This window comes from Labrus bergylta, chromosome 9 (genome assembly GCF_963930695.1).
Source record: "Labrus bergylta chromosome 9, fLabBer1.1, whole genome shotgun sequence".
In the NCBI taxonomy this organism is placed as follows: Eukaryota; Metazoa; Chordata; class Actinopteri; order Labriformes; family Labridae; genus Labrus; species Labrus bergylta.
The window spans coordinates 27,945,265-27,964,218 of NC_089203.1; the positions used below are offsets into that span (position 1 = coordinate 27,945,265).

At 39.8% G+C, this 18,954-nt stretch overlaps 1 protein-coding gene across 2 annotated transcripts in view; it reads left to right on the forward strand.

The window, feature by feature from the left end:
- Positions 1-18,954, forward strand: part of fstl5 (follistatin-like 5) — a 211,458-nt gene that overhangs the window by 58,619 nt on the left and 133,885 nt on the right. For both annotated transcript variants that reach the window (XM_020648482.3, XM_029280169.2), the window contains exon 4: positions 15,926-16,174. In XM_020648482.3, coding sequence (XP_020504138.1) covers positions 15,926-16,174 — 249 coding nt within the window. The remainder of the gene's footprint in view (positions 1-15,925; positions 16,175-18,954) is intronic.

Consider the following 18,954-nt stretch of genomic DNA (forward strand, 5'->3'; position numbering starts at 1 on the left):
GCTGAACGTGGCAATCCTTTGGAGTGGATGAATTTTCTTTCTAAACTTTTCATTGCGTAAGCAAAATATTAATATATTAGAGTGTTTTGAAGCAGCATAAAGCCACTGAAGTACAGATTTCTTTTCTATGTAAATGTTATCTTCAGTTGTAACACTTACTGTAAAAACACAAGGAACTACTTCAATGTGTGGATTAAACAGAAATGTAAATTTAGACGAGTCAACTAGTCTAAAGAGAATTTTACCATCTGGCTCATGCAAGGCTGGTAACAAAGACGGAAGCAACACACAGATAAATTATCTTTAGTATGATAAATCAGTCACATCTGAAATGTCTGTGTGGGTGATAATGCATGATGTTCGTGATGAGTGCAGTATCGAGGTTATAGGAAAGTCTGAGGTGGTTTGCAGCAGGCCCAGCTGAGAGAGAGTAATGCTGCATTCATGTGCTACTCGGGGGGGGTCTAAGTCTCAGAGTTGGGAAACTAAAAAGGGGATCTGTGGAACGTAACTGTTACAAGTCATATTTGAGCAAAAGGTTGATGGGAAATACGTAAAATTTGTCCCCCATGTGATGACGATTCTGAAGTCAAGTCGACAAGTTGGGCGGCTAATTAGTTTCCGAGTTGTTGTTCCGACTTGAGCAGGTGTTCATGTGCATTTCACAACTCAGAAACAGTTTTTTCTGATATGCCCGACACCACATAAACGCACCATAAGAGTCTCAATCAGGCTGGCCTGTAGTGAGTAGGAAGTAGTAATACTGGATACTTAAAAAAGATAATTACTTTTATTTACACAATCAGCTGAAACTATCATCGCACAACGAGCAAACCACAAAATATGAAATATGCTAAAAAAAAACCTCCTCTGTGGATTGCTGTTTTAACCACTTAACACTCCGCTCAGTGTAATGTGAAGTAGAGATGGGTAGTAGCGTGGGGTGCTTACAATTAGTCTGCAATCTCTGACAAATGGGGTTGTTGGTGGAAACGCTCTCAGAGCTGCATCCTGATGTGGACAGAGTGAGAGAGAGGAGCCGGGCCCACGTTCAGTCATTAGTCGAGGGAATGAAATGGGACGGAAAGTTGCCAAGTGGCTGCCAGGTGCTCTCATATTCACACTCCAGCACATGCACTCCACCAGAGACCAACGCGCATGCTGCATGAACACTGTGAGCGGGTGGATGGAACACATTTCTTTTCGTCTTTTTTTTTTTTCTTCCAGAAATTCAATATATTTGTGTAGTGTTTTATTTTTACATGACTCAGGTTTTCACATTACATTACAGAGCAAGTTATGCAACCTCAGTGTAGGCAAATGTAATAAATATTGTAGAGTCTGCTGAGCCATGTGAAGGTGTTGAGTCGACTATCTTTATCACAGCATATTCAAACACCTGACACAAGAGGCTAAAAAGCATAGTAACTAAAAAAAAGCAGGTGCACATGAGAGTGATGGATGTGCAGGGTAGATTTTATTCCATTAGTTAAAGTCTTAGCTACACTGCCTTCACATGACAAACAAAGCAATGTCTATTGGAGTGAGTTTACAGAAATACCCAATAAAAATGTTGAAATCCTTTTTTACTTGCTGGAGAGAGTAAAGTATCTTTCACGTTAAAAAAGTCCTTTCTTTAAAACAGTACCAAAACATTGAGAGAGCTGTTCTCGAATGAATAGAAATCCAGTATTGATTAAAGTCTGAATCCTCTCATTCTCTGTATTGAATTTAATAAGATCTAGCTTTAAACAGTTACATAAGCGACCACAGTACTGAATATGTAATTCAGTTTGAATTTAATCAAAAGATTAAATTAGCATCTGTAATCTCATTTTGTTGGCTGAGACAGTACAGTGATCACAGAAGGTCTAATAATCTCCACTACCTGAACATACAAGCTTTAAAAAGATGAGCTACATTAGAAAACAAATGGTGATTAAATGTTTCCTACTCTTTGAAATAAAAGGTATTTTTGTAGAGCTACAGTCACGGTGCATACCTAAGTCTGTAATCTTCAACTAGACATTAGCTTCCTGAGCACATTAACCAGGAAACAGCCAAATTTTTCATTTTCACACTGACGTGAGGTTACTAACCAAAATCACATTACCTAAAGTTTTTATTTTTATAGTCAAAATTGTAATTTTAAACATTTTAAGTGTAATTGTATGGATGATGGATAGATGACAGATGCATAGTTGGATGGATGGATGGATGATGGATGGATGGATACATGGACATATGGATGGATGGATGGATGGATGGATGGATGGATGGATAGAAGGATGGATAGATGGATGGATGGATAGGTGGATGATGGATGGATAGTTGGATGGATTAGCTCTTTTTGTGAGCATTCTCTCTATATATATATATTATGTGTATTATGTGTATGTATTTTATATTTGTGGCCCTTTAAGGGACATACATTGGAAATTAGCATTAGCTATAATTGTTGTGGTGCAATGCATTGGAAAAGTATTGTTCAGATCCATGTATACTGCATCTGCCAAATAAACCAAATAATGTCTGATAAAGTCTGTTTATCAATGAGATACAGGGTGAATGGGTTTGCACTGCTCTTGTAGAATAAGCAGAGAGAGTTACACAGGGGAAATGGTCAAAACCAACCAGGAACATAATCCTGTCATTCCAAAACTACATTACATGATCTCTGCGCAATCAACCATCTCCCATGGTCGTTATCCGTACATCATTGCATGGTAAGCTCTGTTGTCATCCAGTGACCTTAACATGGGTTAAGTTATTGGAGGAAAATGTTCATGGCTGGAAAAACCCAGTGTTTGTGATTTGATAATTCTGGTGGCCTGAATGATTTTCAAAGTAATCTGTAAGATGTCTGTTTTCATTTTCTTTGGCTGCAGTCTGCTGGCTCAGGTGTGCTTTTGGACCTTACTCACACAGAGCTGATGGTTTGAACGTTCTGCCTTCCTCTTTACATTGAAGTTTATTTTTTCTTTGAATTAAAACTGGCTTTTGAAGTTTCATGATCAGTCCTTTTTTGTTTGTTCCTGCATACCAACTGTTGTGAAGAAAGTACACTGCTTCAGTGGAATTTCTCTGGCACACCAGCCAGCAGTGGCTTGGGATTCTCGACTCCAAACCCAGCGTCTTTGGGTGTTTTCACCTCTATAGCTTGTTTGCTTTTTTCCGATTCAGATACAAAATTATTTGATGTTGCATTTTTCCCATGGGTCGTTTTATGTTCACAATGCAATTGGACCAAAGCACACATATGGACGCAGGGCTGTCCATATGTTATTACATCATGGCCTTCTTTCCCCACTAAGTAAGTAAAAGAATCCTTGTGTACTAGTCACATTTTGCATTGTTGGGCGCCTCTAAGACGCTAGTTAGCTTGTTATCCTAGCAACAGCATGAGTTGTGAGTTGACTTGGAGCAGTGGGGAGGTAACTCCTCGATATGTAGGTAGATTAACATATTTGACAACACTCACAAAAGGTAATAGCCTATCGCTATTTTTATGATGATTATCAGCTCTAGTCAAAATTGCCTATAACTGCGTATTACCACTACAACTACAAGGCAACAACTTCCTCTGCTTCTGCTTCTGCTGCTGCTTACCCATACTGCTGGAGTGTGATGAGTCAACCAGTCATTCGTTCTGGTCCCTGATTTGATTGTGTTCTCACGACAAACAATCCGCTCCAGGGTTCGATTGGAAGCGAGCCGACACCACCTCTTCCTGGCAATCTTGGCTCACTTGTTTTGTTCTGCATCAGAGTTTGATTGCTGTGTTCAAACTTGTCAAAATGAACCAGGTGTGAATACACACTTGCAAGAGTAAAGCAAATGAAAGGGCTCTCCTCATTTGGCAACAGGCTCACTTGTAATCTTGTAAGCTCATACAGCAAAAAAATAGTGACTTTACAGACATTTATTCAACTGAAAAAAGTGTCTTACCAATGTGTCTTACTTTGGTTATTGTATAACTTTGTTTTGCTGCAGCCTTGCTTGCGTCTTGTGAAGACACTTTGGTCGAGTAATGGCTGTTATCTTGGCAAATATACCAGACATTATTTCTGCTAACACGGTCGGTTTCCAGTTAAATATTTAAAGTGGGCTAAGGAGTAAAGAAAGAGTGCACAGTCATGTTCAAACCTCTTACTTTGCTTTTGAATTATTCCAAAAACTTGCAGGGAAAACAAAGATTTGATTTGATTTGTATTCATTCATGTCCTTATGGATCTGTGTCAGAGCAGTAGAGTTAATTTGCTGTGATTCAAAAATGTATAACGATTAAATATTAGAGTCAAAAGTGGGGTACTTCATAATATGCATCATAGAGGACAGGCATGTTGTGTAGCTATTCATGTCTGAGTAGATTACTCCGCGAGAGTTTATTCATACAGTTATAGTTTGTATTTACATAAAACTCCATAGTGCTCTGCAAAGTGTTCTTTTAAAAGAATGTGTCAGAAAGCATTAAATACATAAATTCTGACGTGATTTGTTTTGGCTGTTTTGTTAGATTTTTTCAAACACTCAGCAGTCTTTTCATGTGCTGTCAGTTATGTTTGTAGAGAACTACATGATGGATGTTTGGTAGTAAAACCCCTCTCTATCCTCTAACTGCCTCCTATACCTGCTCTGAAACGGCTCCTGTCTTGTTTAAAAATGTAATATACGTCCTCTTTGCTGTGTATCTCGATCAAACACCTTTCTATACCTGATCATTAGAGGTGCGGGAGGAGCGTTGTTGTTGCTATATTCCTGTCAGCACGCGCTAAAGTGGCTTTGACCTCTGCACTTTTTACTGTTAAAGAGGAAATTGCATTCCCGCTGTTCAGTCATCTCGCATAAGAGGTGAATGTCTAAACTGTGAATGCAAAAAAAACTATTTCTTCACCACGAGTGCTTCGTTTTTTTTTTTTATTGTTAGAAAGCAAGAAGCAGAGTAAGGCTGCAAGGTTTCAAATCAGCAGTTTGGAGAGCTCAGCTTTCATTAGAAAAGGGAAAAAAAGGCCTTCCACTTTATTAATGATGTCAAGGCTCTGTCCTCTGCTCGCTAATAGTCAGATTTCATCAAACTAAAGAAAATATGCAAAAAAGACATGCTAGCTAATTAAATTCAAAAGTGAATCCAGCCATATAAAACCTGATATTATATATTTCCACATGTTTGCCTGCACTCACATGATCGCTTTGAAAAAACTATGAAATGACTAAAAATAAAGCATGACACAGGACTTCACTTGGATTTTGCATTTCAGATGAAAGACCAAAGGAACGAAGTCACTGAGGTGGAAGGGAAGTCATCAATGTTTTAGACTTAGTAGGTTATTTCAGCTCCGAAGGGGTTGAAAAAGCTCTTATGCCTTAAATAGCTTCTCATAAAATGTTCACGAGTTGTTTATGCCACCAGGAGTTAAAGTCTCGTCACAGTGTAGCAATTAGCACACAGTGAAGGAGATAAATAGTTTTTCAGCAGGTAATAACACAAAATCTACATGTGTTGTTTATATACATGTCTGTCAGCAGGTCTGCAACCCGAAGGCAGGAAGGAAAGAAGTTATGTTAGGCATGAAACTGGCTGCCTTTCTTACAACCAGTACGACTAAACACCAGTTTAATCCGAATGGGAATGCTTACCAAGATACTGCTGGTGACGTTTCTGCATAGATCTGAATATATTTAACAGAGGAAATACATAAATTGACAGCTGTGTGGGAAAGTGACATTATGCATATTTACACTTGTACATGTGAAAGAAACGGTATTTGCTTTCAGGATATTTTTACTTACTGAGAACATCCTTTGGCAACGCAGTAGCTTCAAGGCACAAGATGGGATTGAAAGCCCCAAGGTCGCAACAACAGCCAAACATAACAAACTGAACCATTTTTCACTTGAAAATAAATAGAGGACATTTTTCATCACAAAAGTGGTGGATGTGGCTCGGTTGGTAGAGTCGGTCGTCTCTTAACCTGAAGTTCGAGCCTCAGGTCCTGCAAAGGTCAAAGGTATCTTTATTGTCCCCGCAGGGAAATGTATGTGCAGCCGGAAACATACAACAGACAACGCTAAGACATAATCCGACTAACATTTGGTGCTTAAATACATAAAACATAAAACATGAAAGCACAGCAGAGATGCTCCAGCATCCAGATAAAAGTGAAAGTGCAGTGTGCAATGAGCAAGAAATTAACCACATCTGATGTGTCCTTGAAGATGCTTAACCACAAGTTGCTCCAGCTGCTTCGGTAGCGTTGGTGTCTGAATGGGATTAGTTATTACTGATGGACACTTGTGAATGGGTAGGTGTGACCTGCACTTTGAGAAGACTATAAAGTTGCTAAGCTCAAGTCCATCAACCAAAAAATGTTAAACACAACCAAAGTGTTTTATGACCAATGTGTTATTGTTATGTACAGAAATCTATTGTAGGCTTCTTATTACTTATCTGAGTCTGGTTTAGGGTTTGTTAATATCTCTTGGAAAAACTAAATCCCTGCTTTAAACCTTATTGGAAGCTTTAAAAGTTGATCCATGGTTGTACCTGTGCCTCGTACTGTCTGAAACTGGATCCAGCAATGTGCTCATTCGTCAAGTATCCATATTTCAAAACACACCAGCTCAATGAATACACAGCCGTGTGTAAAAAGCGATAACTATAGCTGTGCAGACTTTCGATTAGGCACAGGAGTGCTTGAGTCACAAACCATGATGGTGGCTGCAGATTTTGGAGTAAAACATCAGGTAGCCTCTCTGAGTAAATTGCTGAAGCCAGAAAAGTTGCTTCCAGCTCATTTTGTACTTACAGAGTACATCCTTCGGCAGTGCAGCTGCCTTCAGCACAGTGTGGAATTGATAGCCCAAGGATAACAACACAGAGCCAAAGCAAACAAACTGAATAACTTCTCACTTTAAAATTAATTACGGGTACATTTTGTACCAGCTAACAGTATGCTGAACAGCAACTCATTTGTTTTTTCAAGCCAAAAGTATACTCATGAGCCTGTTTTAATGTGACAAATACATTTATAAACTGATATGTGGATGTATTTTAACATTTGGTAGAAGCCAATAAGTTGTTTTGAACTTATTTTACTTGTAGAGTACAACCTTTGGGGATGTAGCTGCTTTGGGCACAACCTGGAGTCAATAGCCCAAAGACAAAAACACGGTGTAAAAACAAAGAAAATAACAAGCATTTTTTTGTTGTTGCTTTAAAAAGTTTGTTTTTCACCATCCGAAGAGTTTTGTAGAAGAGGAGCCAATTTGTGTTCAACCCACAGCACTGTATGTCAATTCCGCCACCAGGGGGCTCTCCATCCAAACAATAAGAAAAGATGACTTCGAGTCTGTCGGGGAATCATGGGAGCGATTCTCTCTGCTACTCCGTCCCCCCACCCCCGATGAAAAACGAACTCCGAGTTGATCGTAGTCAAGACGACCGGGCAAAACCGACCTGAGGAAGAGTACGTGTTCGAGTATAATTTACATAAACATACAGCAACAGTACGGCAGCTTTCAGTAGCAGCTCACGCTTCTTTGTGTAGCGGTCTTTGAGGTAACATCTGGTGTTTCCATGGCAACGATACCACGTTGGCCACCACAAAAGACAGGGCGCTGTTACATCTATAAAATTAAGGAATTTTCTGGCTTTGAGAACTGTTGGAAATGAAATATTATATTTGAGATAAAAAACAAAATAAAACATAGTTTTGGTGAATTTATAATTAATTTATATCATTATTTTGATATTTCTGTGTCAAAAGTCTACACATTACACCTTTAAGACTTCCCGTTATGAAAGGGTTTTTATGTGACACTTCTGTTTAGTCGTATGAAAAATGTGTCTGCTGGTTACAGGCTTGTTAAAGCGTCTGTCGGCGTAACTGCACCACAGTTTATTCCCTTAATGAGAGTCTACAATAATATCTACATGTTTGTGCATACCAGCATCTCAAGCTGGCTGAAGCTGCACAAGGCTTGGGGCCATTAACTTGCTCGTTCTATAAATATGTCACCAGCGATTTATCGTCTACAAATAGGTGACATTCAGGAGCTGGATGCTCCTGAGACACTGCTAATGGTCACAGTTTAATGCAGTCATCGTGGGGAGAGAAACCCCCGGACTGATGGCAGATTGAATGACGTCAACTGTTTAGTCGTGAAAACGATCAACTTTTGCGTTTGCTTGACAACAGGTTGGCTAAAAATACCCTTAACTGTTTTCTGCTACAGTAGAGGCCTCTGTGTGTGTTTTTTTAATATTCAGCAGCTCTCTGAGCAGCCGTACATACCTGCTGAACTTCTGCTGAGACTTTCAAAGAACTTAATCGAGCAAAGTGTTGGGTATGTGCGAGAGAATCTGGCCTTGTTTATGCGGCGTGTGAAGTTTTAAGTGTTATTTTAGTAGTGGTTCATTCTGATTTGCATCCCCTTGTTGTCGTTCGCGGGCCTTGTGGGGCAGCTTAACTCGGTGCACCGAGTGAGCTCAGGGCCTCTGACTGTTGTTTACCTCGCTCTGCTCTCTCCCAAAGGACTCCGAGCTGCTGTAATGGAAAACATCAGATGACTACCAGACAAACGTTCTTAGTTTAGATATAGAGACGGAAAAGCCACTCACAAAATAGGAAACGCAGTGCTGCTTTTTCTTTTTTTTTTAAGAGAGAGAGATGCATGTCTAAGAGTGACTTTGCTTGGAAACATTGAGGCGTATTGCTTAAGTGTTTGTGTGCATTTAGATTCAGCCTGAGCAGCAGAGGAGATGTCAGAAGGCAGCAACAAAGAGAGGCAGGTTGTTGCACATTTGTGGAGGGCCGTTTCCATTAAAATCCTTTGTGTTTTTTTTCTTTCTCTCAAACCTGTCTGCGGCTGTGGTATGGCGAGGCTTTCATCCTCCTGCAACGACAATCTGATCATGTCGGAGTACTTCTGTTATCCTTTTACACTGTGTTCACTTCATTATGCATGCATCGGAAGTGCTGATGCCCTTCAAAGATGCTCACCGGAGTCACATATGTCAAGACCTTGATGTTGCATACACGCTCTGACTAAAGGTCAACATTTTACCTGCACCCGGCACATTTTCCACCTGCTTTGTTTTTAATGAGACAATTCAGGCTCATTTTCTTTGACCTCTGAAGCTTCTCTGCACACCACAGTTCTGGTGCTGGTTTGTTCTTGTTGTTTTTGTATAACTTCTTCAAACAAGGTTATTGATGTGCAAAAAGATTAAAAGCTTTATATGTGATTTTTTGATCCAGCAGATGTCGCCCTTGAGCACTAGCATGAAACCAAAACAACTGGCGCTGCATTGTTGTGTTAGCATGCTAATGCTAGTGATCTTTATTATGCTGGTATCTTCACACTGCATGTAAATTTACCTGAAATGAGCGTGATCTAGAAACACAGTTAAGCAGTGAGTACAGTATGTTATTCTTCTTTTCTCTAGTCCCTCAATTAAACAACTTTTATACGCGAGGGGAGGAGTCAGCCGGCCGTCCTGGCGATGTAAACAAACTGAAGATAGGACTCTGAAAACTCTGAAAACATCACAGACAGTGGGACTCGGGTGTTACACCCATTGTAGACAGTCATGACTCACAGAGTTATTTTCAGAGGAAATACTTGATTTCTATTATATTTAAGTGTGAAAGATCACATATAAAGACTTTAAAATTAAAGGAACGATTTGCTGTAATGTAAATGTTCAATTTAAAGTTGCAGTTATTATGCAAGTATTTAAGTTGTCTTCCTGTTGATAGAATGGTAGATAGAATGATGCAGTTATAAGTACCGATGTTGTCTTTCTATTCCAATATATTTATGAATTAATTATTCACAGTCGATGTGATTGCATGCCACAGTTTTCCATCTAAGTCATGGACAGAGTTGTTGCCATGTAAACCTGTGTTAAACAATGAATTATCATTACCTTAAAAAACCTGGGGTATTTGAGTTTCTGAAGATTTTTTTATTCTTGCTATATTCATTTTGGGGCTTTTGTGACTTTTATTTGAGAGACGGGACAGTGGACAGAGTTAGATATTGGGGCGAGAGATAGAGTAGCGGGGAATCACATGTGGAAAAGAAGCCACAGGTCGGATTCGTACCCAGACTCTGTACATGAACTAATCACTCGGCCACCAACCCTCCAAGTCCTTGAGTGTCAAGAGCTCCCACTAGTTCCACACGACCCCGAACGGGGAAAGCAGTATAGATAATGGATGGATGGATGAGGTAACTCAGTTAAAAACGAGAGAATCTCGGTAAACCGTAAATAAATCTTTGATACAGTCATACCTTTCAGACCACAAAAAGAGGACTTTTGTTTACATCTTTTCCATTGTTACGTTTGTGCTTGTAGTTTATCCAAGCAGAAGAGTAAATGAGTCACACTGATAGTTGGGTCCCAGCTAAATGCATGTTTGGTGTGGTCTTTAATTTAAAAATCAGTTGAAAATTAAAAATTGAAATTTCTTCTCTTGGTGTTTTTGTTGTTGTCTTATATCAAGGCAGTGTTCTGGCCGTGCCGCAGCTTAAGAAAGAATGACAGTTTACTAACATATTGCAGTTTCTAAAGGGTTAAAAAATAGACTTCTCTGTTGTACAGCCAAAGCACACATCTGTTGGGGGAAATTCTACATCATTATATTTTACGCACAGTGTTGTATCACATCACATCATTGTGTCATGTTACTCTGCTGAAGGTTTTCATAACAACCCTCAGGATCACATTGAGCTCCATGAGCATCGTGTATTTCCCTCCACGCTCCGAGACGTAATAGGTCGTCAATGAATGGCGCCGCACAATCCCTCATTTTGTCTCTGATGTCAGCTGATGAGCGGACCGTTGGACGTGCATACTGATAACAAATGACTGCGCCCTTCGTTGACCCTGCTGGTGCCAGAGGATGCCTGGCTGTGCGACACAAATTCACTAAATAATCATTATGCCGGGGCACCACAGGGATTTAATAAACTAGCAAATTGACTGGCTCCAATCAGGTCACAGTGTACACACTCGTATCTCGTGCAAATCCTCTGTGACGGCCCGCAGGATAATGCACGCCCTGTGTGTATGTGAGGGGGAGATGTGAAGGATGTGAATGAGGCTTAGCACTTAAAGTCAGTTTGTTTACCCTATTATTAAAAGCCTAAAACAGGGCTCAGATATTCATGAATGCTTTTTAATTGAAACCCATTTATTCTGCCAAATTTATGGATTTCATATCACCTGGTTTCTACACTGATGTCCTGCAGGGATTTTAAAGAGGGTTATAGCAGGTTATCCGAGGCGCTGTAGAAAAAGTAAGAGTGCACAAAATAACAAGTGTTTTGGTTTCCTCAGACAGGCACTGTGATATTAACTCCACGATGTGAAGCAAAGCCGTCTCTCTAATGCATTGCCATGACTATTTGCTGAGGCGTATCACCGAACGCCTCGGCTTTCGCGTGAGTTAATATATCAGGAAGCCATTGTGCTCAAAGCCAAATGCATCATAGATTGTAATTAAAGCAGCGAAGCACCACTCTCGAGTCGATATTTATTTTGTCAGCGGCGCATACAAAGAGTGTGCAGTGTGAGAGTAAAGTTTGAGGACGCCACTCTGACTCTGTGTGCTCCTCAGGTTTTATCTCTCTTTTGTCTACAACAGATCAGAGGGACATAAAAGTTGTTTCCTGTAACATATCTGAAGGTCATTTTTTTTTAATTCTAACCCGTGTTGGAGAAGGTCTCTGAAAACAGTTTGTTCACGTGCATGTGTTGTAACATTGAGTTTAGAAGAAATAACCATTAAAATGATAACCTTGCCTCAGGTTCTAGGAGTCTGTATTTTAAGCAAAACAAATAAAAAATTGACATTTATATTTGCAGATATTTTCATGATGAATACTCTGCAGTGGCATTGAACTTTTCTGAAGATAGTTTTCTTTAAAGTTTAGTTTTTTATACTGAAAAAGAGTTTAAAAAATAGTCTTGTTGGCTTTGTTTCCATCAAACTTATTTAGACTTTAAAAAAAAAAAAAAATTGTAAAGGGGCGCTGATGGCCTAAATTAAGGACGTGAGCAGAGTTGGTGACCATGGGTGGTCAGAAATCTGATTGGCTGCCCCAGGTGCCACTCAAACAATGCCTAACTGCTACCTGCCCTGTCAGAGGCGGGGCTTATGTCAAAACCAACTATTAGATCTTTTTTGCAGAAGGCTGCAGGTAGTTTTCTTTACATGTCAATGTAGAATAGTTTCTTCTGTTTGTGTTTTAGATTATAAATAAAAATATATATATCACAAGACAATATGGGAAAAAGTAATGCCTTATTTGCAGAGAGCTTACTGGCAATGTGTCAGGACCATTGTCCCAAATTAGACTGTGCAGGAGCTTGCGTAGACATTTTTAAGTACTTTAAATTGGGACTTTGAACATACATCTTATTTTTGTGTCCGGAAAAAATTAAGCTAATGTTGCCGTTATTTTGTGTTATACAGTAGAAATTATTAATGAGGTTAGACATAATTTATATTTATTTGTGTGTGTTTGTGCACACAGGCCACCCCTGCATGAGTCAGTGCCCCACTTGGAGCTTGAACCAGTTGGCCTGGGTTCAAGTCCGACCTGTGACTTCTTTCCCGCATGTCATTCATCTCTCTCTCTCTCTCTCTCTCTCTCTCTCTCTCTCTCTCTCTCTCTCTCTCTCTCTCTCTCTCTCTCTCCTATCTGCCTGTCAGTTAATGATATCTTTTGATTTTTATGGTATCAAAGTTAAAGATTAATGTATCCTGACTTCTCTACTCAGAGCACGGAAACATCTTTGCTGGTTTTCCGGGTTTAATCAGAAACTGTTCAGGCCCAACAAACGACAACCTGATCTAATGTCTCCATGTCAACCCCCATGTCTTCTTCTAAGGTCTGTCTCCTCTGTGTAATCCTTTCACTGTGATAGAGCGTTATGTCGCTTGCTTATTATGCATTAGGCGTGTTATGTGATTTATTTTGTCTTCATTAAAAATGAATTCATAAGACAGTTTCATGAGGCTGTTTGCTGTGGCGCAGCGGCGTCTGTGGTGTCAGAGCTTTCATTCATCTATACGCTGAACGTGAGTGAGTCTTTGTGTGTAGGAATGTGGACATGTGATGTGTTGAACATTACAGCTTTCATAGCGCCCATTGAAAAGGGCTCCGTCTGAAAAGGCTATAAAAGAGGAAATGACAAGGCGTATATTTTTATTGTAATCACATTACTTTGGCAGTTTTTCTAAAGGACTGTGTGAACACTTGTGAATTGCACTGACCTTTACACAAATAGAATAAGCAGTGGACTAACCTGTAATCATTTCCAATAGAGCCTTATGTGTTTATTTAATGTTACAGTGCAGCCTTGAGAGGCTTTTACTCTCATCATTTTGACTGTTTTCCACAACCAACTCCATTCTCATTATACTGCTTTTCTTCAGCATCACTCAAAGGCAGTCTAAAGCCGTTTTCACATTATGCACTCCAGGAAAATATCTAGATCATTTCAGGAGGACTGCTCCTGATATTATCCCGACCTGGCTGTTCACATTATGCTCCTCACAGTGGGAGACTATCCCAGTCAGACAGGAGGGGGAGCAGGGGGTCTCCTGAGGTAAGACTTCAAAATACAACGCAGAAGTAGAAAAGAAGAATATTTGCCTTTATATCAATCCTACATGTAGTCCAACGGAATGACAACATCGTAAAAGAGCGGAGAAGAACATACTGGAGAACAGAAAACATAATGCAGCCGTTTAATGAAGAGTATGTCGCGTGTAAACACTCTATGCAGCGTGCAGCAGTCACAGTGTAGAAACGTCACCACCCCCTCCTATTGGCTGGAGGTGAATTCTCCGGAGAATATCCTGCTGCGTTCTCACAGCAGCTCACTCGGACTAGCTGCGGGAAAAATACTATTTGACAGGAGAAGCTCTGGGTGAAGTCTGAGTAAAAAATGTGGCTGTTTACGTTCCTCCTGGAAATATCCTGAGTTTTTTAAGTAGATTTCTGCAAGTATGAAAAAGTGTGAGCAAGCTGCAGGCACAAAGACTGTACTTGATTTGGTTCATGGGTCACTGTGCTGACTGACCTGTGGCCTTTCAAGACTCATAAGTTCAAAAAGGTCTAAATGAGAAGAACATCAGGCAGATCGCTTCTTATAAGAAACAATTCTTCAGAAAGAAAAACTTCAGAACGTCTGCATGTCTCTTCTTTTCATATATTTTTCCTCTCGACTTCCCAAACATCATACAAGATGCAATGTTTTGCACCTTATTTTTTCCTGCTACTTCTCTAATCCCCATAGAGAATTTCTCCTTTTTTCTTGCCTCCTCCGTGCAGTGTTTGGAGTTCAGGGTCTGCTGCAGAACTGCACCCCCCAGAAGAACTGCAGGCTTGGAATAAAAATGTCTTGCTCAAGGGCACTTTCCTCACGTTTGATTTAGCTTTGTTATTCATTCCAAACCCCTCGAACTCCTTCAGTCCTTGGACAAAATGAATTCCAGCCTGATATGTCATGCCCTCTCATTATGAAGGTCACTTTCTGAGAGAAGGTGTTTGTTGCTGCAACACCTGAACCTCCTCACTGTGGAGACTTTCTGAAGGCAAACTCACAGTGGGATACTCACAGCAACATAGAGGCTAAATTAAAGGTAAACAGACCCAGTTCCTTACCTAAAGGTTTTAAAGGTTATTTTTCCAGCCTTTTGTTACTGGATAGGCTGGATAGGACGTGGTCTATGTCATGAGTCACATGACATAAATGTTAAATGGACTTGAGCTTGTATGGCACTTTTCTAGTCTTCTACCTACACATTCACACACTGATGGTAGAGGTTGTTATGTAGAGTGACCATAATCCCATTCATTCTCATTCATACACTGTCGCCAAAGCAGCGGGAGCAACTTGTGGTTAAGTGTCTAGTCCAAGGACGCAACGACATGTAGCTGCAGGAGCTGGGGATCGAAACCCCCGTCTTCCAGTTGGGAGACAACTGAATACACCAACTTAGCCAACGCCGCCCCACTGACCCACAGCAACCACATACAGTAATTGTTATGCTACTCAGCGCCCCACCTTTTTGTCTCCTGACGTTTTAAGTATACCGATTGCTTGTTTTGTCCTCTTGTAAACAGATGATGAGCTGTAAACTGTGAGTTAATCAAAAAATCTTAAACTGAAGATCTTCTAAGACTGTGTTGAATGGGTTGTTGCTGTTTAAAGAGGTGAAATAATCAAATATTTCCAAGAGATAAAGCAATGATTTAAGAACATCTTTCAAAAATACTCCACTGGATGTAACAGGTTGTTTTTTTTTTTTTTTTTAATCGATTTTCTTTTTTTCTTGTTAAAAGATTTCTTTGTGGCTTTCTCCATGAAATTAAAAAACAACTTTTTCAAAGGTGACTTGTACAGCAAATATGACTTCATAAGAACACAGTGTATTACATTTGGAGCATTAGAGCTGCTAAGATAAATTGAATTGACAATGAAAAGAAGCAATTTCTTTTTTCAATTTAATAACAAGTCACATACTCAAGATATTGATGATTTTCTATTTCATTTATAAAAAGGATAAATAAATCAAGATCTGCACAGTCATACGCAGATAAAGGAAATAAGTCTGTAGATTCAACTATTCTAATATTTTGTACATTTCCTTGTTTTAACTTCACTACATCATCATTTTAAACCTTACCTAAGTTAATCAAATGAGAGTGGGAGACAGGAAACACGGCAGATCTTACAATATGTTTCTTTATATGTATCTGAACAGTTTCATCCACCGAGCTGTCAGGAAGCTGAACTCTCTACCCTCTCCTCCACATAAAGGTTTGTCTCTACACGTGTAGATTGGCATTGAGGCGAAATGTAACCTTTCTTTTCCTTTGCTCCCTGTGTGATTTTCTGCAGGTTTTATGGGACACACTGGCCTGCCGGGTCCATGTGAACACAAGTACTGTGGCTTGGGGCGTCACTGTGTGGTCAACCATGACACCGACCAAGGAGAGTGTAAGTGCTTGGATCACTGCAAGCCACATTATAAACCCGTGTGCGGCTCAGATGGGAAGCTGTACCAGAACCACTGCGAGCTCCACAGGGCCTCCTGTCTCCGAGGACACAAGATTACCATCATGCACAGTGAGGAGTGCTTCTACAAAGGTAAGAGTCATGTGAACCTTCTCTAGTGGAGGATATGAGTGTGAAAGATCGCTCTGTGCACATTTAGCATTTGCATACATTGAAAGCTGTTTCTCAGTTTGGAAAGTAAGGTTACCCCGAGTCTGTTCACCATTTGCCTTATATATAGTTCAACTTGAATGAAGGAAATGACCTACAAAGTGAACACTATGATGTCATCCAACATATGCAGTCTATAGGTGCCCCAATGGGACACATATGCTTTGCCCTGGGCGGTGTTAGTGCCTTTCTGACCAATTGAGCTGTACATGAATGCAGCGAGGTCATACATGACCTCAAGGAAAATGGAAATGAAGGTGAATTAAGATGACTTTTCAGCGTAAAAGAATATTAAAAAAATGAAAAATCTGTAAGCAGGAGACTTAATCAAGCGGAGGAAAATGTGGATGCTAAACTAGTTTACTCCACCAGTCTCTTTGCCAGTTGACCAACCATCAAAAGAAAGAGTCAAAGTCTCATTTTGGCCTACAAACATAAAGGTTTTCCTTGGATCTTAACGGGGTATCGAGTTAATCCTCCAACAAAAATAAATATTAACCTCAACCACAAGCAGTGATTAGAGTGTGAAAGGTTTGCTTTGCTGTGTTTTGCTTATTTTTCTTAGAAGAAGAGTAAGGTTATTTGGGTGCATGAAGAGTAAAAAGGGCTTGAAGAGGTCAAAAAGCTACAGCAACACAAATGGAACTTTTTGACCTCTTCACAACTTCACCAACTATGAGGTGCATGGAGAGTGAAGAAAGCTCCATCAACACATGCAGTACAAATCTCAACTTGATCAACTTTATTAGACGGACGCATTTCGGCTTGTGGCCTTCATCAGGGTCATTTGACGTCTTACAAATTGTATAGAATTTGCAACCAGTGTGTAAAATGGAACATCTTTTTCTTTGTGGATTTAAAGGGATAGTTTGGCATTTTGAGAAATTGGCCGTTTTGAATCTTTTCGTGCAATAAGAAGCTTCAGCCTTCACCCTGTTGGTTTAACGTAGCAAAGGGACTGAAATAAGAAAAATATGTAGCCTTGATGAATCTGAAGATAACTTAATCTGCCTTCAAGCACACCTTGAGGTCACTAACTAAGCCGTTGCCAGGCAACAAGAGGAAACAGAAAATAAATGACTTTTTGCAGCCAAGAAATAGTCCCTAACATAACTCATGGTGGACATGCAAATTATCAGTTCATACTCAAATGTGTTTGTGTGGATTGAACAAAAAAAGACGAGGTATTAAAAACATTGATATTCCAGAGGTGATGGAGGTAGCCTTTGTTATTTTGGGAATTTAAAATTGGTATCCTTTGCATCAAATACTTTGCAGGACAGCAAATATTTACCAGGTCAAACTGTCCTTTAGTGTGACTGCAGAGGTAAAAAAATCTATTTAGCACTACTCTTTTTTTAAACCCACATCTCTTGTTGGTAAACCTGTGCCCAGTTACAATAGAATACATTATTACATCTGCATTTTTATCCAAAATAAAATGTTGTAGCCAATCAGCAATCAGCAATTATCCTCTATCTGATCTGATCGACGATGTAAGCCTAATTACTTTAATTTCTCTGTGATTCTGGGGAATTCAGTGGTAAGGGTTAAACAGCTTCCAGGAAAGACTTCCTTTTCCATGCCAGCGATTCTTGGTCCATCACATCCAGGTGTGTGGCGCCCTTAAAACGTCGGAAGTGAGTCAGTTCAGTTCAACAGTATAGATTCAAAGTTATACAGCTGCTTCACTCCGACTCACTTCAGCGGTACGAGTCTGAAAAATAAACCGATTAATTTGTGATTAACTTGTGATTAACTGGGATTAAGTTAGCTGAAATAAGAACATCATGATGCATAGTTGTAAAAAGTAAACTTTCCAGCAACATTGTTTTACTTTTCTTTGAATGATGGTCAGATTGATCATTTCCGATGGTTTTCTGTTGCTTGCTAATTGGCTTTAACAACACAGCGTCAAGCAGCTACAAGGCTCGAGCTGAAATGTGTGACCTCTGACTGATTCTCAGCTGCATGTTTATTTAGATATCTGTTTATAGAGATCAATAAATCATTATAATTTCTGCTGTGAGCAGCCCCCTCACTCTGAAACCTCTCCATTAGTGCATGTCCATAGGATCCTGTTTGTGCATGTGCATGTGTGTGTATTTCAGCCTATGTTTGTGTAGCATGTTAACTAGACAGAGTGTAAAAACGATCAATAAAGTATACATTATTATTATTAGCGCCGATAACGTCCCGCCTCGATTTTCCTGTCCACATAGACTGTTTCTCCTCACCAAAGCCTGCTGATACGCTTCGGAAACCAGATCCCTTTTCATGTTGAAAATCCAGAACAGATTCTTATATTCTATGTAGATTCTGGAAATAGAGATGATCCAAAATGGCCCCCTTAAACACGGGCAATATGAAAAACAGCATTGTATAAGCAAGGTATCTCTTATGGTGTAAGCATAACATTTTGAAGTAGATGCATCTTGTTCCATCTTGCAAGACACTTCATGTCAATGTCCAGGCAATAACACGTCTGAGAGATATTACAGCTGGCCCAAAAGATATTACAGAACATGCAAGAAGGGATGACATGAAATATTGACCAATACGGTGATGTCTCATATGCAGCATAAAGAACAAAGCACACGGCGTGATAGCAGTCGTATGGCTCTTGCAATGCAGCCTTTGCTTCAGAGGCATGGAGCAGGTGGTGTTGCTGTTGTGTTCATATTTCCCCAGAGAAGGTTGAC